The sequence below is a fragment of the Sceloporus undulatus genome, chromosome 9, assembly GCF_019175285.1.
Source record: "Sceloporus undulatus isolate JIND9_A2432 ecotype Alabama chromosome 9, SceUnd_v1.1, whole genome shotgun sequence".
Classification (NCBI taxonomy): domain Eukaryota; kingdom Metazoa; phylum Chordata; class Lepidosauria; order Squamata; family Phrynosomatidae; genus Sceloporus; species Sceloporus undulatus.
In genome coordinates, this window is record NC_056530.1 from 33,864,126 (window position 1) to 33,887,877 (window position 23,752).

Below are 23,752 nucleotides of genomic sequence, written 5' to 3' on the forward strand. Positions count from 1 at the left end.
GCTGCTAACAACAAGAGAGAGAGGGAGGAAAGGGGGAAGAGAGAGATTAGATCCATAGCCCTGTCTCCCCAGTAGTGTTTTCTTCTTGGTAGCATCACTCTGTTTGCATTTTTCTGAAGCAACTGAACCACTTGCTTCACTGGACAGGCTGATGGGAATTGCAAGCCAATCTCATCTGGAGCAACCTTATTGCTAATCCTTGCTTTTAATAGCCTTTTTTTTTTGGGAGGGGGATAATAATACTAATAATAATAATAATAATAATAATAATAATACAATTTATTTATATTCTGCCTTTTTCCTTGAGGAATCAAAGCCGATTACAAAGCAAGGTATCAAAAATACAAAATACACTCCCATCAATACATCACAGCAATATTATAACAATAAAGTAATTATAGCAAAAAATAAAGAATTAAAAATAAAGAATACAGAGTACAAAATCTAAAATACATAGCATAATACATAACATAATAATGGAGGCATAACATAACATAATTATTTAAAGGGCAATCCCCAGCACTTCCCTGGCAGCAGAACAGCCATCAATATAAAATTACATATGCTAAAATAACATGACATGGCATAATAATCAAGCATTAATAACATAATAAGCAATAAAACAATCCCCAACCCTCTCCCGACAACAAAATAACATTGAAGTACAGATTACATGCTTACAATAGTTATACGAGTTATAAAATAGATAGAGAACAGGCAAATGGAGTTAGGACCATCAGGGGCAGACTAGGCTGTTTAAGACTAGCGTTGTCTGCATCCCCTGGTTCACTATTAACAGGATGGCTGGATAAGAGTCTAAGCAATAACCTTGATATATTTTCCAGAGCTTGTGCTTATTACCTGCTTTGTGGCAACCTTAGTAATACCGGGCTCCTTCACGTACCTCACATTCTGCTCCATACAGATACCTCTTGCAAGAAGAAAGAAGAGAAATGTCAGTAGACCCCAATATTTCATACATGCGCATCCCATCCCAAATGGGTCCCCATTGTGTCTGCTGGGTTGTTGCTTACATGCCACTGGAAAGAGAGGACAGGACAAGAGGCAGTATTTGCTTATTCCAATTTGAAAATAGTTTGGGTCATTTCAATAAAACGTGATGCATAATGGGGATGACTGTGACCTAGCTGTACCATCTATGCCTGACTGTTCAGTCTTCTGTCCAGGTGCTGGACAAGTCCTCTCCTTGCATCTAACAAGGCCAACCCCAGGGTTTGCCTTTCTCCATTCGAACCAGTCCAAGGTATCTTGCTGACTGACCCAGCTCTGTCAGTCAAATGGTTCCACATCTACCCAAGTCAAAGGGAAGGCAGCCAAATTATTCAGGTACAGGAGGGGAAAGAAAATCACATGGACCTCTTTTCCAATCTTGGCAACAGCAAGCTAGTTATAAAGACATGAACTACAGGCTGAGTCTCTCTTATTCAGAATTCCAAACTATAAGATCCTCCAAAATTGTCCACCTGAATGGCTGTGAGAGTGACACATTTTAATGTACACAAACTTTGTTTCATGCATAAAAAATATTTAAAATATTATGTGTGAACTTGCCTTCAGGCTATGTGAATAAGGAGAGCTAGCATGGTACAGTGGTTTGAGTGTTGTACTGTGACTCTGGAGACCAAGGTTTGATTCCCCACATCGATCATGAAACCCACTGGGCGACCTTGGGCAAGTCACACTCTCTCAGCCTAAGAGGAAGGCAATGGTAAGCCTCCGCTTGCCAAAACGCTTGCCAACAAAACCCCATGATCAGTTCACCTTAGGGTCACCATAAGTCGGAAACAACGTGAAGGCACACAACAACAACAACAAAATATTTTGGTAGCTGAAAAACTGACAATAAAATCTTGAGCAGCGAAGGTAAAAAGTGTGAAAAAAACCAACTTTGCACTAAGGTGAATAAAGTGTACACAAAACATAGATGAATTTCATGTTTAGACTTGCCTCCCATCTTCAAGATATCTCATTATGTATATGCAAATATTCCAAAATCTGAAAAAAAATCCAAAATCCCAAACCCTTCTGGTCCCAAACATTTCAGATAAGGGAGATTCAACCTGTATAACTATAACCAATTTGCTGTCCTCTTAGGTTCTCCAGTATATGCTTTGTTTTGCACACTATTAACGGCACCCATCTCTACCAACCAATCCTGATGAACCCACCTCTGCTCCTATAAGGTAGGAGTATGAATGGAAAACTTCCACTCTTTTCCTTTGCTCAAGAAACGGAACACAGAAGACTTAAAAGAGTTGTATGTTGCTATGACAGCAGAATAGAAAGGAACCCGAGGTTCTATCTGTTCCTTCCTTTCCAGTTGCAATCTGTTCTTCTTCCACCCTTCTTCTTTTTAATACCAGTCCATCTTGCTCACCTATCATAGCAACCCACACAGAAACACTTTGGTTAGAATATCCAGATGTTGTTGCATTTAGCATATCTATGAGAATAATCTCACTCATGCATCGCACTATGGAACTTCATCTCTACGCATCTCTGCAAGTTTTGTTGCTCACATGTGTCAGGATTCAAATAAAGATGGCGTTGATGATGCAAATATATTCAAAACCCATTCAAGGCATGCAGAATTTTATCCCTGCAGACAAACAGGATACCCAAGGGCCAGGAGGGGGCACCCATGAACTGGAGAAGCACATATTAAAATCCCACAATGATAGATGAACTATTGCTGCCTCCAAACAAAACACCGATAGTAGGTAATGCAATACTTCTGTTTTGGAGAGACCAGGCAAACCTGCAAACCCTTTTGGAGCCTGGACATCTGCTTTTACCTCCAACTAGGTTTATATAAATAAACCAACAACTCGGGTAGATGAAGCAAAAGGCTCCAGTTTCACAAGCACAGATATTTCTTCTTGCCCTCTACTTCAGCAGACATACTCCCAAGGAGAATATTATTGTAAAGTTGGATACTAACACCACCATCAACAGCTTCAGAGAAAGCTCAGTTTCTAAGATGAGAGGTGCTGGAGCTCAAGCCTGCATCCTCTCTGCTCTAAAAGGTTTCCACCCATAATTCCACAAATAATTACTCTTGGCACACTCAAGAGACACTGCTTTGGATGTTTCAGGGCTTGCGCCCTAGCATTAAGCAATCTCCTAACTCCAATTAAACTGACAACAGAATATAGCGTGAATCCTCTAGGCCCTAGAGTCTAGGGAGAACTTACAATGTGCCCTGTCAACTCCTGACAGAAGCATCTTACAGTGACAAAGAGTCCAGGGAGCAAAGGAACCCAAAAGATAGTCTTAATTATATAGGTCTTGACTTCCCCTCACTGCTTGTGAGATGAAGAAGCCACAGCCAAGTAGTGGAACCTCCTTTGAGGCAGCAATCAGGACTATGTTGGGAAACCAACTCTCCCAGCTCACTATGGCTTGAAGCTTGCAAAGAAACCCAGAGGAGCCACAAGCAATCTGTGCTGCTCTCATTAAAGTGAATAAAAGAACCATACATTTCTACTATTATGTATCCTGGAAGAGAATTTGGGAGGCGGGTGGGGGGTGGCTAGGCTTTTATATGTAGAGAAAATGTACGAAGATGTCATAGAGCTCTGATGATTCTCCTCTGTACATCATCTATCCTGACAGTCTACTAAGGCAACACCAAACCAAACTCAGCAAATTCTCACATACGTTCCTACACACACATATAGAAAAAGATATTCTGAAGGCAGGCAGCTCATTTTTTAAAAACCCATGGAGATGCCACTGATGCAGTTTGGTGAACTCACTATCGCTGGATCCTTGTAAGGATTGCAGAGAGGACAGCTTGTACTTCGATAGTGGAACATGTACAAACTACTGGCTTCTTCTGGTCATGAAGGAGATCAGCTACATACTAGGAAGAAAAGAAAGTCATCAGGAACCCAACTCTTCTCTTTTGATCAGCAAATCACTGGCCACGTGACCTCAGACAAAACGCTGGTAACTGAGCACCATTAAGCACCTTGGATACAAGCTTAACATGCCCCAGTACAATTGAGATGATGGAAATCGGAGACGTAGCTTACACTTGGCCCAGCAAGCAAGAGAAAAAAAATAACCAAGGTGCTGGGTGACAATGGACATGCAATTCTATATGACAGCCTCATTTATTTTAAGGAAACCATCTCCCCTTTCCCCAGAGCCATATGAAATAGGCTTCCGTGGGACAAAGAATCCCCAAACCTCAGATAGCCAACTTAGGCAAGGCCTCTCTCTAACAGAAGAATTCTGTTCCTGCTGCTTTTTTCTATTCCCAGAAACATCCATTGTAACCAGCACAGGAAAAGAGGTATCTTAGGCTCTAGAACATGCTAGTTTTCATTTTAGAAGACACCTGGCTTCTAACCTCATGCTTATATTTAAACAAATATAAGAACTAAGACAAATGAAGTTTCTACAGATGATGAAATGAGAGAAGGTTTCTGAAGAATTTTAGCAGATGGCCATAGAAGTCCTATGCTCACCAATCTATTCTACCTGCTTAGACATCTTGCTAATAACACACAACTGCTCCTTTTTGGAACCTCATATTCCATCAGACACTTCCACTTGCTACTAACAAATTGAACTTAGATTAGACACCATTTCTGGAACATTCTTAATACAGTGGACCCTTGTTATACGCTGGGATTTGGTTCCAAGATCCCCCATGTATAACAAAATCTGTGTATGCTCAAGTCCCATTAGATATGACATAGAAAAATTGTGTCCCTTATAAAAAACGGAAAATCAAGGTTTGATATTTGAAATTTATACTTTTTTTGAACATTTTCAAACCGTGTATGCTTGAATCCGTGTATAACAAATCCGTTTATAAGAAGGGCCGACTGTATGCCTTTCATTCAATCAAAGCTGAACTTGCAGGGCCTGGCTTTAATGTCGAGGGTAGTGGAATCCCTCTCCTGACAAGTAATAATCAGTCATTCCCATTTAGAATCATAGCATTCGAAGAGATCCCAAGGGCCAACTCCATTATGCCATGCAGGAACTCACAATCAAAGCACCCCCAACAGATTGCCATTCAGCCTCTGTTTAAAAACTTCCAAAGAAGGAAACTCTACCACACTCCAAGGGAATGTGTTTCACTGTCAAAAAGCCCTTACTGTCAGAAAGTTCCTCCTAATGTTGCCGCTTTGACTTTTGTGGATTTGATTATGAACGAATTTGATTAATATGTTCTGTCTAGGAATATCTAGATCCTCCAGCACAACTCTATGGTCAACTTTAACCTAAGTCACACTGAAGGACCTAGAAATTCCTAAGCATTTGTTCCACTAAGGCAGGCAGCTCATTTTTTATGATGCCCCACTAAGCATTTGTAGCTCCTCCAGTGCAATTCTATGGTCAATTTCTGGCAGATGTTGACCATAGCGTTGCACTGGTCCCTGGCGATGCAAGGCAGAAACAAACTTGCAAACGTAAGATTAGGAATCGGATCACCACTCACCTCTTCAAACCTGCCTCCTCTCTCTCTCTCTCTCTCTCTCTCTCACTGCCCAAACCTCTTTGCCGGGTTTGATGTCTGAAGTGGGGTGCAACCTGGCCAAAGACAGGTGGTTCTCCCTCCTCCTGCCATGCCAAGGTCCTGTTAGGTTCTCCATCTCACTGGGGTTGGTGTCTGTAGTGCGATGCCATTTGGTCAAGGACTGGGGGATCTCCCTCCTCAACCACGCCAATTCCTTTTAGGTTCTCCATCTCACTGCCCAGGAATTTGCAGCGCAGTGCATCTGGTCAAGGCCAGAGGGATCTCCCTTCTCCGTCTGCTGCGCCTGGGCCCTCTGGCCTTTCAGCCTCTTGAGCAAGACATGGCTGGGCTGTCTTCTTCTTTAATACTAGGGTTGGGACTAGATGCCTCAAAGCACAGCGGCTTGTGAAATGTTTGTTCCTCCATGCCTGGCTTTGCTTCAGCAGAAAAGGTTAGGAAGTCAAAAGGATGGAGCAAAGACTAAAGAAAACATAGCTGTTTTTGTAGGTAGTTGCCAAGGCGGGAGAGAACAGATCATGCATATAAGAAGAATACATATTAGAAGGAATTTAATAATTTAATGAGTCTTTAAGACAAAGAAAAGGAAAAACATAGCCTACTTGGAGCCGAGGCAGGCAAAAGATGGAGAGATGGTGGAGCTTGCTCCCTCTGGTGACAACTCCTTCAAGTCTGTTTTTCCTGCCTATTCAGAGCAACGAGGTGGAAGCAAGCCACGATATAGGATTTTCCCACCTCCATCACTGGAAAATGCCATAATTTGTCAAAATGTCTTTAGCTAAGAAGATATATGGCTCTCCCATCCCATGAGGAAGTATACTTTAGTCTCTGAAAGCTCATGCTGGCCAACTTCTTTCTTTCAGTGAATCTCAAAGGTGCTACAAGATCTCTCTACGTACTGATTCTACAGACTAACACAGCTATAGGTTTGGATTCTCCCATCCCATGTAATATATCCAATTATGTGCCCTTTCTTGTAGTAGCTCATTATTTATTTATTTATTTATTTGTGGTATTTATACCCCACCCTTCAGCCCTAATGGCTATCAGAGCGTCTTACAATCATTATTTTTAATTAGACGGTTCCCTGCCCTCAGGCTTACAATCTAAAAAACACGACACAAAAGGGGAAGGAAATGGTGGTAGGAAAGGGGATGAGGTCCAGGGGTTCTTCTCTCTGTCTGAGGCCTGGACTAAGGCAGATGGGCTGGAGGGAGAGCTCTTATACTTCAGGCTAGCCCTGATGGAGCTGGGCCTGCCTGGTCACTCCCTCACAGGCCGGAGGATGGCAGTTATGGAGGGAGGAGCCTCTTCCTTCAGGCTAGTCCTGATGGAGCTGGGCCTGCCTGGTCACTCCCTCGCAGGCCAGAGGATGGCAGTTATGGAGGAAGGAGCCTCTTCCTTCAGGCTAGTCCTGACGGAGCTGGGCCTGCCTGGTCACTCCCTCACATCTCTACTGTTTACCCCATCTTTACTCTTTCCTTACATCAGCTCCTTTGTTAGGGTTGACAGTGTGACTGGATTACATTTACAGGTCAGACTGAGGATTTGCAACATTTCTAGCCTAGCAGTTTACACAGCAAAACTCACAACAACTTTAGGATGTCAGGGATGCTTTGACTGAGAGTTCCTGCAAGGCAGGGGGTTGGACTGGATGGCCCTTGTGGTCTCTACGATTCTATGATTCCTTTAATCTGGAGATAGATCTAACCATGCAGTAATGGTGCAAGCCTTTATAGTTGCTTTAAAGCTGATGTACTGTGCATCTTACTTTGTCCAGCCTGTCAGGAAGAGACACTGAGATGCTTTCAACATGTATTTGAGAAAGCATTTGTGTCTCAGTGAAGGATGTATCCATGGGACAACAGTCCCTTCTCTTGATATTCTGCAGGACAAGGACACCCATGTTTATTGCCACCTAAGCCTAGACAAAATCCTGTAAATTCAAAGGACTTGCAGGTGGGCATAAGAGATCTTTTAAACCTAGGATTATATCACCCATGCCCAAAGTCTCAGAATAGTTTAACTTCTGTGTTTATTTAATTGTTAAAACCCATTTTTGTGCAATTTTAGCTGTCAGTTTCTTCATCCTGTCCCCTCCTCAACCATTTCTCCCACTGTGACAGTGTTTGAAGGGCTCTGAGAAGAAATAAAGTGACCAAGCTTGACAACAAAAATTGTTAAGAAAAAGACACAATTTATTTAATGAAAAACTCCTAAAATGGGGCGGAGAGGAAGAGACAACAGACCCCCAAGAATAAAATGCATTAAATACCAATAAGGCTCCAAAATCCTTCTAAGGCTGGAATTTTCTATATGACCATTTGGAAGTTCAGGGATGAAACTGGAATGAAAGAGAATCAACACGCTTACAAAAATGGGATTATATACAAAACTCATATTTATGTACAGTGAGCGGCACAAAAGAACACAGAGAAATCCAAACAATCTCAATTATTGACAAAAAATTCAGAATGTGCAAAATCCACACAGCAAAACAGGATACACGATAATCCTCAAATGGACACAGACACAGACCTTAGAGAGCTCTGGAGCTGCCTATCTCCAATTGTAGTTCTTTCGTGGGAGTGTCAGTCATTGGCCAAAATCCTTCTCTTTGGTAGATCTCTTTAGAAAGCCGTTTGTGGGGTGGTGAGTGTGAAGAATCCAGGAAAATAATGGTTGGGTCCAGCTGGTATGTAGGTATGTATGTATGTTTGTACGTATGCATACAGTTCTTGGAATTGCTTGCTCAGGTGCCGATTTGCACATCCTCAAGGATGATTTCCACTCCGGGCTAGGATGCTGTGGCTTACACCTTCCACTCTGCTAGATACTAGACCATCTGGGAGGAGCAGATGGTGACAAAAGGACTTCCTTGAGCGCCAGAATCCTTGCTACAATACTACTCACTTGGGCTGGGAGACTGTTGCTCACTTACAGCCCAACTCCACAGAAAACAGCTGCTGGACTTACTTCTCCAGAGTTTTAGCTGGACAGCTGCTTCCTAACATGAACCTCTCCTCACCATCCTCTGATGCTGTGGACAAGGAGAGGGTTAATATTGGAGTCTCAAGGGAATTTAAAAGGAGGGAGGGGGAAAGCCGGTTGCCAATCCCCAGACCATTAATGATGTCCAAAATCCTGACAAGCCTAAGCTCCAACAAGGCCGCTCTGTCCCAGACCAAAGCTGCAAATGGAAGAATGTGACTGGCTTTGCCAAATATGAATCTGAGAAGCCAGGTCCACAGAGTAAAATGCATTGTACTGGACACGTGTGAGGCACCTTCCTGCCTTTCTGACTGATGGATGGGCACATATGGTATGAGCAGTGCACAATTTGGTTGGGGTGGGTGGGTGGAGTGTGCGTGTGTTCTGAAGGAGCCCAACAGGTCATGGGTCCCTAGCACAGCTTATGCTTTTTCACATTCATTCAGATTGGACAAAAACAAGAGCAAATCTAGAGAATTTGAAAAGTCAAACTGTGACAAAGGCAGTGTTTCCTGGAAGCTGACAAATCTCATCAATCCCAAGTACCACCTTACCCTGGAGTTGCACTGTGAACTTGCCCAACACCATGAATTGTAACCTGCTAGGCACTCAACAAAACCATTTAAAACAGGTTAGCCAAGCAGTCTCTTTATCTAACTCTAGATGGGCCACCATGCATGGCTTCTAAGCCCGACTTAGAAGAATCTTCTCCTGAAGTGAGAATCTAGAACAATATTCAGAATTCCTTGACAGCCTAAGACCCATTTTTAGAGAAATTAAAAATGGGTCTTAGGCTGTCTAGGAATTCTGAATATTGGTTACTGTTTCTGTTCCTATGGTTCTTCTTCCTCCCAAACAGCAAAGACATGCCTGAAGGGGATTTGAAAGAACTGGCCCCAAGGAAAAACAGCTTGAAGGAAAGAGATGCAGACATTTCCTTCTTTTAATCTGCAACTCCAACTTTCTCCTTGCACTGTAAACTAGCATAACCACTTTTAAGAAGACAAAATTGTTCCTCCTACATCCTATTCCATAAAGTTACTCCAAAATATTTTTTTTATCGCTAAGTACATGTTCTTAAATGCTAAAAGCATTTAGGAGATTGGTTCTGGGCCATATGCCCCACTTTCTGATAGAGACACATCATATGCCTTGAGCAGATAAGTGCTTTTAAATTAATATGGCCCAGAGCAGTTTTCAGCCAAGTCAATGGGCTGGTGTCACGGGGCCGAAAGTACAGTGATAAACATTCCATTGGGAATACAGTAGTTTATTTTATTCCTGGTCAGGAACAAGCTGAAAGCAATAAGGCTCTGACAAGCCTTGCTAGGAAAAGAGAAAAGGTGGTTCCCATTTTTCATCCTTTGGTGTGTGTGGAGATGCTTCTTGCTTTCATGTTTTATCTTAGCAAAAAACAAGAGTGCATATTTTTGGAGAAGGAAGGTGTTTGGGGTGATGTTGTTCCTATCAGTCATACAAAAAAAAAAAAAGTCCACTCAAGTGTAGACCTACTCTGGAGGAACAACTCTTCTCCAACCCCCACTTCCTGAACTATCACTGTATGACAGCTAATAACTGCACCTGTGTCACAAAGACTGGGCTGCCCAAACTAGTACACTAATATTAAACCTACTCCCTTCAACAGAGAAACCTCAGGGCATAGGCTGCTCTCCTGCCTCTCTGAACAGATGTTTTGGAAATGGAACATCTGTCAAAGTCTATGATGTCTGGTGGCATACATATTCTTAAATGCCCTGTGATACAGATCTTTTTCAAATGATTTTGGGAGGCAGGAATGCTTCTGTGATCCCATCTTAGAAAAGGTTAGAGTGGTAGGTGGGCTGTAGAAGAAAAGCTTGGATAGGCTGCTCCAAGTATCCTTGTGCGTCATACCACAAAGCTTTCTCAGCAGCAGATAAAAGCCCAGAGGGGTTTTGTGCAGAATGCACCTGGGATCATGCACTTCTCAACACTGTTGACAGTATTGAGAGTTGAAAGTGAGCACCTCTGCTACACAGTGAAATCATCTTTCTTCCTACAATGATGTACAACCTCTCCCACTCCTTGCTCCACTATAATATCACCTTAGAAAATGGAGCATTATTTGGAATGTAGGTATATTTTAGTTAAATATGCCCCAATGCTTTTAAAAAAAAACTTCTCTTGGGAAGAATTAGTTACTTCACTTGCTTGGTCTAAAAAATATACAAGAAATGACTAGTACCATTACAGAACAGCGAATGCACATAGCTAGGCCAGTAGAATGAATGGAACTGCTAAAGAAAAATTCTACTTCACTTCAAAGTGATTCTTCTAATCCTTATCCAGGCAATGAGAGAACAACCTCACATGTACAGTACATTAAGGCTCCTTCCAACAATTTGGCATGTTTGACCTTATGACTGTGAAATAGGAGAGACTGGAGCAGAGGAGGAAGGGTCTCAACTGTTAATGGCTAGCCAAGTTGAGATTGAGTGTGGGAGCTAACATAGCCAACAGGCTTTGTAGCTTTGTGCTTTTGAGAAGACCAAGGCTGAGTAGAACTTTAAGAAATCAAAGCTCTCACCTGGTTCAATGAAAGTGAGAATGCAATGAACAGGAACAATGTTGATGAAGGCAGATTTTCAAAATGCTAGTTCTCAATACACATTCTTCAGGAAGACACAGGTGTGTCAGGTCAGCTCAAGGAAGGAGTGTGCACAAGGTGTAATGAAAGATGAGCAGAACTGAAGTCTTTGGGGAATTCAATCCCAAGATGCAGCACACTCAGCAGATGGGTGTTAGATACCCATGACACAACGTGGCAGCAAAATATGAAAAAGTAAGTATGCGGGTGCTCCTTGGCTAGAACAAAAATGTAGCATTTCTCTTGGCATCTGAAGCCAGTCCCTCCCTATTGAGGCCAGACCAAAACACAGTAATGTGACATGGGTGATGTTACCACAGGAGAGCTTCAATTTGGCTGATGGTTTGGACAGAGTTGATGACACATCACAGAGCAATGAGGATGCAGGAAAGATGCATAGCCACCATCAGGCTGGCTTTGAACCAAAAAGTCCAACAGGGAAATGTTTCACATGGGTTGGCCACTGAGCAGCTAGCTGGAAAAATTTGATGTCGCTCCATTCCACTCCGTCAATGGAAACTAGAAAGAACAAAAGACACTTACTGTATAAGCAGCCTCATATCTGATCATTGGTCCATTAAGCTCAATAGAAACATCAAATCTGTCTTATACTGAGTCACACTATTGGTTTATCTAACCCACTACTGTCTATGTTGACTGATATTAGGATCATAGGTAAGACTAACTCATCATACAAGGTTATTCCCAGAAGTGTCAGGGATTGAACCTGTTTGTTTGTTCGTTTGTTTGATTGATTGATTTATATGCAGTCTTTCTCCCTGGAGGAACCCAAGGCTGGTCACAGATAAAACACTTAAAATCTCAATATAATTCAAAACAATTAAAATATATACACCCAGTATAAAATCACATAAAATATATATTAAAAAACCTAAAACCATCCTGCTTTGCATTATATATAAAATACCTGCCTACATATAAATATTTTTATTCGTTGAAAGACCAGCAGGGAGAGGGCCAGCCTAGCCTCCCAAGGAAAGGCATTCCAGAAGATGGGAGCAGCCACTGAAAAGGCTCTCTAAGACCTTTTCATGCAGAACATGGACACTATCAGTGAGTTATATTTGCTCTCACTGGCCATGGACTCTAGCATTCCGAGCAGGGATCTTTCTCATCACTTGCTACTTGATGCCAGCTAAAAAAAAACTAGGAGGCACTTTAGTCCAAAACATGTGCTGCATTCTAGCTAATCACTTAAAAGAATAGTTATGCAGGGCAGGATGCCAGGGGGGAATGCCAGGAACACCTGTATTAGTTTGCTTCAAGGAGTCAAAAAATCTTACTACAAAAGGCAGCAGGCACCAGTTACAGTACTTGACTGGTGGGCAATAGTTAGCATGGTTCTATGATACAAGCACCTACTTTGTCCACACAGCTAAAGCTACATCCAAATAGCTTTTCTGTGCAGCTTGACATGAGCTCCCTCTCTTCAGTACCATTTTATATTGAGAATGCTCCTTTAGATTATACAGCATCCATCAATGTGGGAAAATAATAAATAAAGAAAAACACACTGAAAATTGCCCTTACTGTGTTCCCTCATTACAATGGAACTCATCTGGGTAGTCAACACAGGAACTGAAGAAGCAAGCATTACCTTTCAGCATAGTTTGCTGCTGTTTTGCAGAGCAGATTAACCGGCTGATTCCATCAATCATTTGGCTCTTGGAATCAACCTCTCTCTCTTTGGGTTTCTTGCTCAGAAAGATTGTGGGAACTAGAAAGCACAAAGACCCCAGTCAATGAAAAGGAACCATTATCTTAAGGCAAGAAACATGAGGTGGTGTGCCATGTAGGACGGGGGAATGCTGCAAGCCTCTGTTGCCATCTGGTACCTTGATTGTGTAGCAACAACCAGCCATCTCCTTAGCTGCTACACAAAGATCCAGACAGAATCAAAGAATCATAGAGACTCCAAGGGCCTTCCAGTAACCCAATTCTGCCACGCAGGAGCACACACTCCCAACAGATGGCCATCCAGCCTCTGTTTAAAAATCTCCAAAGCAGATTCCACCACTGTAGAATATCTCTTACCATCAGGAAGTTCTTCCTAATGTTTAGGTGGAATCTCTTCCTCCAGATTAAATCCAATGCTCCATGTCTTAATTTCTAGAGCAGCAGAAAACAAGCTTGCTCCTTCCATATGAAATTATTTCAAATATTTAAACATGGCTATCATGTCACTCTTAATCTTCTCTTCTCCAGGCTAAACATACCCAGCATACCCTTCTCATAGGGCATAGTTTCCAGACCTTCACCATTTTGGTCATCTTCCTCTGGACATGCTCCAGCTTCTCAATATCATTTTTGAACGTACTCACAACTAGACATAATATACCAGGTGAAGTCTGAGATAGAACAGTCACCCCAGCAATATCACTTCATTACACACACAAGCAGGAAACCTCTACATGAAGGAAGTTTCATTCCCTATTTCTCACCTTTCTTATTCTTCTCTTTGGTGACAACAGTCATGGCCATAGTCCCAGACAGTTGGGTTTCCCCACTGTTTGGAAGCCGTGACACTTGCACAGAGCGAAAGACACTCTTGAGTGTGTTTTTGGAACTTGCATCCTTTTTTTCCCCTTCCTTCTTCTTCTCTGAAGGCTGGGCTAGCCAATAATCCACTTGTAGCCCAATGACGTCACCATAAGGACTATTGGGAGAACTGTAATCCAAAAAAGAAAAAGGAGGTGATGTGAGCAAATTTTGTATTGTAGAGCAAATCTGTCACATCTAGTAGGGATATTTCACTAATATGAACAGGATTATGCTTCCTCTCTACAAGCAGAGATTTCTGAACCGGAATCATTCTATATTTTTGTGATGGGGGGGGTCAGTGGGTGGATTATGTATCCCTTTGAAAATCTCATGAAAGCTATTAAAGCCTTAACATAAAAATGAATATAACACACTTTTCAAAACAATAAGAAGGAAACTGAAGGGGGAAATATATTTTGTACACCTAGTTCAGGGTCCTGCTAAATCACACTCATGACCCACAGATTAAGAATACGTGGAAAGAAATAGTCTCTCCATAAGCGTAAAGCTCTTTTTAAACCATACCAGTGACAGCACTGAAAACCTCATACATTCTACCATTTGACTCTCTCTCTCTGTGTATGCATATGTGTATGTATACACACACACAAACACAAACTCAAAGCTGCTCGCCAAGAAGGCTGAGAGTGCTGCCTAATGTTTGGCAGCTCTCAGGACCAACTTCAGCAGCTTCAGAGAGCTATCAGGACACGTAACATCATTGCTGGCAACCTAGAGGTACAAGAGGATCCCCTTTCCTTCTTGAAACCTAAAAATGGATCAGTATTAGCAAGATTAGAAAGGTTTGCAAATGAGGAAGAGGAAGACAAACAACTGATGTCTGCTAGACTGTCTCTATTCTTTCCATTTAAGGAGGAGAAGGGAGAGGCATTGGAAGGAGCAGTTTTTTCCTGGGATGATTTGATTTGCTGGCAGAGTACATACGTAGTTTGAATAGTAGTGGTGAGATCTCTGAATTTCTGAAAAAGAGCTCTCGGGAAAAATCACGTATTCACTTACTACAAACTACAACTGGAAAAAAGAAGAAGAGTGGCCACCCATTTATCGCCTAATCTAAGTATATTGTCAAGATTTAAGGAGAGCATGTCCACTGTCTGAGAGATCCACAGAATGGAAAGGCAACGTGTGACACTTCCAAATGTTACTGAACTGCAACTGCAAGCATTCCTCAACACAGGCTATGGCTAGGACCTTTGGCAGCTGCAGTCCAAGAACTTCTGGAGGGATGCACTGTGCTCTCCTTGATTTATAGTGTGGGCATTTATGAGACAGATCCTGTGTGATATTTGGAAGCTAAGCAGGGCCAGACCTAGTTAGTACTTGGATGGGAGAACACCAACAAATGTGAGGTGCTGTAGGCTATATTTTAGAGGAAGGAACTGGCAAAACCACCTCTGAGGATTCCTTGCCTAAGGAAACCCTAGGAAATACCGGTACATGTTGCCATAAGTCGACAGCTGACTTGAAGACACACACACACATTCTTGGGATTCTTTTTCAAACCAAACACAACCCAGATTCCCAACTTGTAAAACTTGATAATCCACCTGGTAAGTTCATACACACAGACTTACCCCATGACAGCCAGTCCACTAGTCATAGAAGGAGATGATGGAGGAGTGGCAGTGATGTCTCTGGCAAGGCCAGAGGAAGAAGGGGGAGAAGTGGAAGGAACTGTAAGGCTGATGAGGGGGGAATCTTCTCCCTCTCCTGAAAAGGAAAGAAACCATAAGGGTATAATCCTCAAGAATAAGGAAGAGCAGAAGGCATGTTCCAGTTGGCTTCAAGTTGGCAGCAATGTTAATTTCCACATTCTCTCCCACAGCCCTTTCTACCTTGGTTAAGGCATTTACCTAAAATGCAAGATTTTAATGAGGCACTTGTTGCTTAATCCTATTACCTTTGTCTTGACTGGAAGCACTATATTTTTATATTCAAAAAGATTGAAAATTTATTGAATGAGTTCCAGAAAAACAAGCAGGCACCTAAGGATCCCACCACTTGCACCCCATTAACTAGGTAATCCCTGTTGGTTAGGATCAGATCCAAAATAGCCGACCCCCTTATTGCCTCTTCCACTTTTTGGACAATAAAATTGTCTCCAAGACAATTTGATTTCCATGTTCTCCTTTTTTTTTAGTTATTCAGGGTTTAGGAATGGGACAATGGCTTTGGAACAACACAGATGCTCCTGGAATTCCCGCATGCCTATCAGTTGAAGCACAAGTTGTATCTCTATAGATCAGTGGCCCTTTCACACTACACATTTATAGCAATATGATTCTTCTTTACCTGCCATGGCAGTATCCTATGCAATCCTAGAAAATACAATTTAGGGACAGGTATTTAGAATTCTCTGTCAGAGGGCTCTAAAAAAGTAAAGGTTTTCTCTTGAGGTGAATGTCTAGTTAGTCATAACCAACTGTAGGGCGTGCTGCTCATTTGCGTTACTAAGCTGACTCAGATGGTCATGTGGCCTGCATGACTGCATGAGTGCTGTCACCTTCTCACCAAATGGTACCTATTTATCTACTTGCATTTGCATGTTTTTGAACTGCAAGGTTGGCAGTAGCTGGGGCTAGTGACAGGAGCTCACCCCATCATGCAGAACCGGGCCTTGAACTGCCAACTTTCTGATAATCTTAACCACTAAGCCACCATGTCCCTTATAGTCCCTCTCCAAACCACAAAACCCAGGATTCCATAGGTCACAGTTAAAGTGGAATCTGGTCATGGGCCTCAGCAATGGAAATTGTGCGGCTTATGGGTCACATAAACAGCCAGCATGGTGTAATTGAGTGTTGCACTAGGATACTGGCAGATCTGGTTTCAATTCCCCACTTGGCCTTGTAAAAGCACTGGGTGACCTTGGACGAGTCACACTCTCTTAGCCTAATACCCCCCCCCCCCCCGGAACAAATCTAGCCAAGCAAACCCCATGATAGGTTTGTCATAAGTCGGAAATAACATGAAGGCACACAACAAGTGGACCACATAAGCTCTCCTCAAAGTTCCCTGTACATCACCTGGAACCCCTAAATGCTGAAAAAATAATATTTTGACAAATATTTCCAGAAACCTGCAAGGGCTCCATTTTTACTATGATGACGCCACCTTTTTGGTGCCTCACTATTTTTTTTCAAAACCAGAACTGGTTCTCTGATTTATTTATGTATTTGGTTGGTTGGAAAAGAAAAGTGGTGGGTGCAACAACTTGACTTTTTGCAGTTGCCCACCGCCCATGCTCAGCAAGAAGATAACTCTCTCCATTCACTGATAGAGAGGAATGGAATCAATTCTGCATGGAGGTTTTGGGCACAGACTAGGGGACACAGCTATCCTGGGGTATCACAAAAGTAGTTTCATTTGTTGTCAAGAAGGGTCAATCACTTTCTAATCCACATTAGCTAAGCAAATCACCCTGCTCCTGGATATGGAGCATTTACAATAACTGGTTTTTGTTCAGTGAGGTGTGCTATACCTGTAGCTGCAGGAGAATCTTCGATGAGGCCCACCTTAACCACCTACAGGAAAGATGGGAGGGAAAGAGTGGGAGGAGGAAGAGGAAAAGAGCACTAAAGGTGAATCATTCCAAACAAAGCCTGTAAAATATTATAGATGTAGGCGAAAAATTAAACACCTTTGACCAAATGAAAGCAGGCAACTTGATTTCAAAGCCATGGAAGATAAGCAGGCTATTCTTTATTATAATGAAAACAGTGAATCCATAGTATCTAACCTGTGCCATTCCTCCCCTTTGTTTTGCAATCTCATCAGGTCTGTATTAGCAACTATTTGGCATTGAAGCAGTACCTTTGAAGCATGAAATTGGGAGCTGTAGCACAACAAACTACTGGAGGTTTTCAGTCATATGTGTTTTCAGGCCTCAAACCTTCCACAGGCAGAGACAGAAAACTGTAGTATGCAACCTCACCTTGTGATTCACTGACATTATAATGCCACTTGAATTTAATGACATAGCAAAATGGTGTCCTTATAAAAAATGAAAAATCAAGGTTTGATATTTGAGATGTATACTTTTTTTGAACATGTGGATGCTTGAATCCGTGTATAAGAAGGGGCGACTGTATATTTGTGAGCCCTGATATAGGATGGCTGCTTGCAGTTCATTGCAAAACTCTTTAGGTGGGATCCTATCAGACTAAGGGCTGGTACAGATGGGCGCTTTGCACTGGCTGGGCCCGAAATTAGGGCTAGATAGGGCCGGGCATCCACATGTGCCCAACTCTATTAGTGGTGCGCCATGATGAAGCACGGGCGTCAGAGCACCCAAACGGCGCTTTCCAGAAGGGGTGTCATCATGGCATGCAAGTGCCATAATGACACCCCTAAAAAGAAGCTACCTAGAGTGGCTTCTTTTTAGAGAGTGCATCCAGGGACAAAGACGGGCAGCTTTTAGCCACCTGCCTGTATAGCCACTAACTGCCTATATCTTAGCCCAGAAAGATAAATTTGGACAAGCTAAATCACACATCTGACGTTTCAGGCCACAACTCCTGTTTAGCATCATTAGAGAAGGGGACATTGTAGTACTGAATGATAGCCTTGTGAATGAGATGGATTGCAAAAGTTTAATGCATCTATGACAATGGTTATCAAACGTTTTACCGTTGTGACTCAAACACATATTCATTTACTCTCTCACACACACAGTCTAACAGAAACATTCATTCTCTCGTGTACATGGCAAGTATACGAGTATGTAAAAAAAGATGAAGAGTGCGACTGGGTGTGTGCGCAACAGAATTTGTGTGTGAGGCTGTGTGTGAATGAACATATGAGGGAGAGAGTCAGAAAAAGACATTACTAAGTGTGTGTGTAAGAAAGAGAAAAAATTGTGACTGTGAATGAATGCATCTGAGGGGGAGGGGATCAGAAAAAAAGCATTACTGAATGTGTGTGAAAGATCACTAGTATGTGAAAGAAAGTGACCCACACACTGCAGGAGAATTAATGTGAGAGAATTAATGTGTGTGTGACTATGAGAGAGAGAAAGTGTCATTGTGTGTGTGTGTGTGTGTGTGTGTGTGTGAGAGAGAGAGAGAGAGAGAATTAACATGTGAATGTTAATTAACATGTGAATCAGTGTCTGTGAGGGAGGAAGAGACAATATGATGAGAGTATGTGTAATTATTAGACACACAACTAATTAATTAACTACAGAATTAACTGGCTGGGAAGGTATGAGGGAGAAAGCAAACAAGAAAAAGCATGCAGCTGAGCATGTGTGTGTGTACATGTGTGTCAGAGAAAGATTTGTGTGTCATAAACAAAGAGATAAAAGAATCCTGTGTATCACCTATTGAGATTGAAATAAATTCTTCTCAAAGAAATAGGTAAGCGGGTCAGGAAATTGGCGTGAGCATGGGAAAGAAAAAGAGCAAGAGAAACAGTGTGACTGAGTGTAAGAGAGAATGAGTGCTTCAGAGGGGCAGAGACACGGGACCTCTTGGAAGCTGGTTGGGCTGGGCCCCCAAATCTTCCACCACACAGACAGCTACCCAAAGGGCTCTTTGTTTGTTCCTCCTCTTCTTGGGCCCCCTCCAGCCCCTGCTCCACCCACCCATCTTACCAGACCAGAGGAGCAGCTTGTCATGAGCTAGTGCCTATGAATGAAAGTCCCTGGCTGGCTAGTCAGGAGGACGGTGGTATAAAGTAGCGGCAAGCCCAGACACATCCTCTGCTCCAGTGGTTCACAGGAAGTGGCGCACTTGCACTGCTCCTCCTCAGCCAGCCAGTCAGATGTGCCTTTCATTCTGGAATGGAGCCACCAAGGCCACTTCTTATCTGCCTCTGAGGGGGTCCAGCCAGAGCCTGGCTGGACCACAAGCTAGAGGTGTCGCTGGCCTCCACCATCACTGGGGGCCATTGCAGACCCTGACTCTCCTTTGGCATCTGTGTGCCTAGGCCACACTGGTTGAGGCTACAGCAGTGTCTTCATCCCAAGAACCAGAGCAGTGACAGGACAGGTGAGTGAGGGATGCAGCAGCAGCAGCTTGAGATGGGCCCTGCCTGAGTCCATGATCCAGCAAACTTCCCCACCCTCTTCCTCCTCCTCTCTCAGAGAGGTGGCTGTTCTAAGCACCCTCCTTGCCTTTTGCTTCCCCTCCAGGACAGAAACAGTTTGGGAAGTGGAGAAGGAGGAAGAGGAGGGACCAGGGCCTCCAAGTCTCGCACTCCCCTTGAGCAACCCCTGTGCCTCCCTGGGGGTCCTGCCCCACAATTTGAGAACCACTGGTCTAAAAGGAATGCATGAGCATTTGCTTTCAGAAGCTGATTTTCTCTAAGTTATCTAAGTGATCAATTCAATACAATTTGTGCAAACCAAAAGCAAATAATGGGGTGAAACAGCAAAGAAATTGAGAATCTCTTACCCCAATGAAAGGGATGAATTTCTGGTAAGAATCTTCATCTTGGCTGTGGGCAAAGGAAACAGCAGTTAAAATCCAGCAAGTAGGACAGAAGAGCTATGGAAGAACAAGGGCCTTCTCCCCCCATCCCCTTTTACATTCTACAGACATACTCCTAAACAAGGAGAATATGAGGCCTGAAGGCTCAAGCCCATTACAACTTTCATATGGAAAATGCCAGTGGTTCCATAATGAGGTTGTCAACCCTTGAAAAAAAGAGTATGACATGGACCCAACTGTTCTAAGACGAAAGCAGAGTCCTAATGATTTGTAGCTTGTATGGAAGAACAGATTACTTACGTGTACCTGTAGGGGATAGTGCACATTAGTCTAGAGCTCCACAGTATGAACTGAACATTTATAGCAGCCTGTGTTTATGTTTATGGATGCAAATGCAAATGTCTGCCTTATGTTAATCATACACCCTGGATAAGGGTCAGATCATACAACTAGGAAGATCAAGCTCAAAGGCCAACACACTGATTTCAAGCTGTAGCCTTAAGAAGTGTTGGTTCATCCTAACCTCCTCAATCAATGCTACTGTTCTTTCATCAGTGGGAAAGCTGTTGGATATGTTGGAGGCTGTAAAGCCTGACAATTTCCTGATGCATGTGAAAATACACTTCCTTCAGGTCTAGTGTAGTGCATCAGTCACAGTTCTGCATCAGAGGGAGGATGGAACCTAGAGTGAAATCTTGCTGCATCCGGGGTGGACATTTCAAAGGTCCTGGATGAGACTCAACATTCATCCTTCTTAAGCATGATGAAATAGTGGAAACAGAACACTCAATGCAGATGAGAGAGTGAGTTAGGCTCAATAGAGTGGTATAGACTCAACAGTATTCCTCTAAGGAATGGATTTAGCTTTACCTCAGTGCAGCATAGGTAAATATACTTTCTCACAAAACAAAAGTAATGCAGAGGAAAGTTGTTAACGTGCAGATACAGGATTGTAGCAGCGATGAAACTTTGACGTATGAATGTGTAAGAAAGATATGCATTGGGACCAGAATTCTCAGTGAACTCAGAAACGATGAGAAGGGAAGCCAGGCATGCCTGGCGGGGTGTGTGTGTGTAGTAGGAATCTCTTGGGATGTTGCTGCAGGGGCAGACAAAAAGGGAACTGAATGCTTAAGTGGGAAGCAAGCTGGTAGGTCACCTGGAAGATTTGGTCAGACTAGCACCAAAATAACTCAGTAACAGCTCTAGAAGGTTCTGAATAATGCCCAAGCATAGATAACTTTTTTTGTGATTCACAGAAACCATGACTTGGCAACTTTGGGTCACCTACTATCTCTTTTGTGTGTGTGGAGGGGTGAGGATGAGGATTACAGTGACTTGCCTCTTACAGTGGCTTTTTAAATGTATGACATGATCATTGTAGAGGCAAGTGAAATGGAATGTATACATTAAAATGTAATTACTTTTTAATGAATGAAGATACTAAAAACACAGTCAGCCTTCTATATCAATGGATTCAACCATTCACAGCTTGAAAATATTTTAAAAATATATACATTCCAAAAAGTAAGCCTTGGTTTTGCCATTTAATGTAAGGGAAATAATTTTACTATGCCACTATATTTAATGGGACTTGAGCATCTATGGATTTTGGTATCCACTGGGGGTCCTGAAACCAAGAGCCCACTATATGGGTTTTCTTAATTATATTAACTATACTATACTATACTGTATTATACTATACTAAATAGTTCACTGATATGAAACCTGTAACAGATAAAAGAAGTAGGAGCTTACAATTTATGTTTGCATGTCAGCATGGCTTCAGCTACAGGCAGTTGATGTGTCACATTTGCTCCACTTATGTACTGCATTATCCGGCCAACCACATCTAAAGAGTCTGAAGAAAAAGAAGAACAAGAAGAGTACATCCCACAAGAAATGTCAAGTTGGAAAAGAACACTGAACCTTCAGCTCTACTAAGGACAGATGAATGGAGATTTTCTATGTTGCAAGCTCTGAGATCTGCACTAGGCACTGAGCTACACCAAAGCAAAAAGAGTATCAAGCCAAGAAATGAATGAAGGGGACAAGCAGAGAGCAAACCACCACGGAGTAAGGGTGGTGCATGATTTATACCCTGATGTGGTAAACATCACTGCCAATGTATCATTATCTCTCTGATGTCACCCTCACATATCTTATCCAACTTGGTTGGGCTATGCAAAAGGACCTTATAGTACCTTTGAGACTAACTGGAAGAGAGAAGTTGGTAGCATGAGCTTCCTCAGGTGCACTCAAGTCTATGAAAGCTCATGCTACTGATTTCTCTCTTTCAGTTAGTTTCAAAGGTGATACCAGATCCCTTTGTGTACTGATTTCCCAGATTAACACAGCTATTGGTTTGACTATCTGCATTTTTCTACTGCTCCCAACTGTGCATCTGTTGGAAGATCCAAATTCAGGTACCAGTGAAAGCTCTCTGTGGTCAGATCTTGCATTGCTAGTTCTAGCAAATGCCATTATGGCCTGCTTTGGGGTATCAAAGTAAATTCATCTACCGATAACCCACTCTTACCAGCTGGAGGTGGCTCAGACTTGCTGAAGAGTTCTCTCCAACCTGTATCAAGAAACATACCACTGTATCTGCTATCCACAGTGCCTATGTACTTGGCCACTGGATGAGAACCTGCAGAAGAAAAGAAAAACAAGGCCCATTCCTATGATTTTCCTTGATGACATCTGTCAATCTAGCACCAAAGCTGACATATAGGTACTGAACCTTTGGCATCAGGAAACAACAAACCCTTTGGCATCAGGAAGCCATCTTTCCCCAAGCCATAGAACGACAAATTTTATCCCACGGTTCTTCTGGAAAATTTGTTTTGTCAGTCCTAGACCAAATATGGATGAAGTGTCTCATTCTCATGGAATCATAGAGTTGGAAGAGATCACAAGGTCCAGTCCAACCCATTCTGCCATGCAGAAACTCTCAATCAAAGCATCCCCGATGGATGGACATCCAGCCTCTGCTTAAAGACCTCTAAGGAAGGAGACTCCACTACACGCCGAGGGAGTGTGTTCCACTGTCGAACGGCCTTTACTGTCAGGAAGTTCCTCCTAATGTTCTGTGGTGCGCCACTGGTTACTTCTCTCCAGGATGAAGGAGGAGAGTGACTAAAATGGTGAAGGGTCTGTTGGGTATGTTTAGCCTACAGAAAAGAAGGTTAAGAGGTGATATGATAGCCCTGTTTAAATATTTGAAGGGATGTCATACTGAGGAAGGAGCAAGCTTGTTTTCTGCTGCTCCAGAGGACAGGACCCAGAACAATGGATGCAAGCTACTGGAAAAGAGATTCCACCTCAACATTAGGAGGAAACCCCTGATAGAAAGGGCTGTTTGACAGTGGAACACACTTCCTCGGAGAGTGATGGAGTCTCCCTCCTTGGAAGTCTTTAAACAGAGGATGGATGGCCATCTGTCAGGTATGCTTTGATTGTGAGTTCCTGCATGGCAGAATGGGGTTGGACTGGATGGCTCTTGGGGTCTCTTCCAACTCTATGATAATATGATTCTATGATCCTGCTCCATACATATACATATTCTGTAATGTGCAGGCTAAGGACAAATTTTAAAACATTGGA

At 42.6% G+C, this 23,752-nt stretch overlaps 2 protein-coding genes across 7 annotated transcripts in view; both read right to left on the reverse strand.

Annotated features, from left to right (window-relative positions):
- The window catches only part of LOC121915365, a 31,058-nt gene extending 27,195 nt beyond the window's left edge, over nt 1-3,863 (reverse strand). For 3 of the 4 annotated variants that reach the window (XM_042439564.1, XM_042439562.1, XM_042439560.1), the window contains exon 1: nt 862-1,564. In XM_042439564.1, the coding sequence (XP_042295498.1) occupies nt 862-993 (132 nt within the window). In that variant the 5' untranslated portion in view covers nt 994-1,564. Of the gene's footprint in view, nt 1-861; nt 1,565-2,189; nt 2,399-3,779 lie in introns of those variants that run through there. The other variant, XM_042439561.1, reaches the window with a different exon arrangement.
- A 3,633-nt stretch (nt 3,864-7,496) lies between these two features.
- Nucleotides 7,497-23,752, reverse strand: part of PACS1 (phosphofurin acidic cluster sorting protein 1) — a 72,808-nt gene continuing 56,552 nt past the window's right edge. The window contains exons 16-23 of one of the 3 annotated variants that reach the window (XM_042439557.1): nt 22,686-22,796; nt 21,905-22,007; nt 20,111-20,153; nt 17,197-17,239; nt 15,290-15,425; nt 13,595-13,821; nt 12,751-12,870; nt 7,497-11,651 (exon numbers count right to left, since the gene is read on the reverse strand). In XM_042439557.1, coding sequence (XP_042295491.1) covers nt 11,539-11,651; nt 12,751-12,870; nt 13,595-13,821; nt 15,290-15,425; nt 17,197-17,239; nt 20,111-20,153; nt 21,905-22,007; nt 22,686-22,796 — 896 coding nt within the window. In that variant the 3' untranslated portion in view covers nt 7,497-11,538. The remainder of the gene's footprint in view (nt 11,652-12,750; nt 12,871-13,594; nt 13,822-15,289; nt 15,426-17,196; nt 17,240-20,110; nt 20,154-21,904; nt 22,008-22,685; nt 22,797-23,752) is intronic. The other 2 variants (XM_042439558.1, XM_042439559.1) reach the window with 2 other exon arrangements.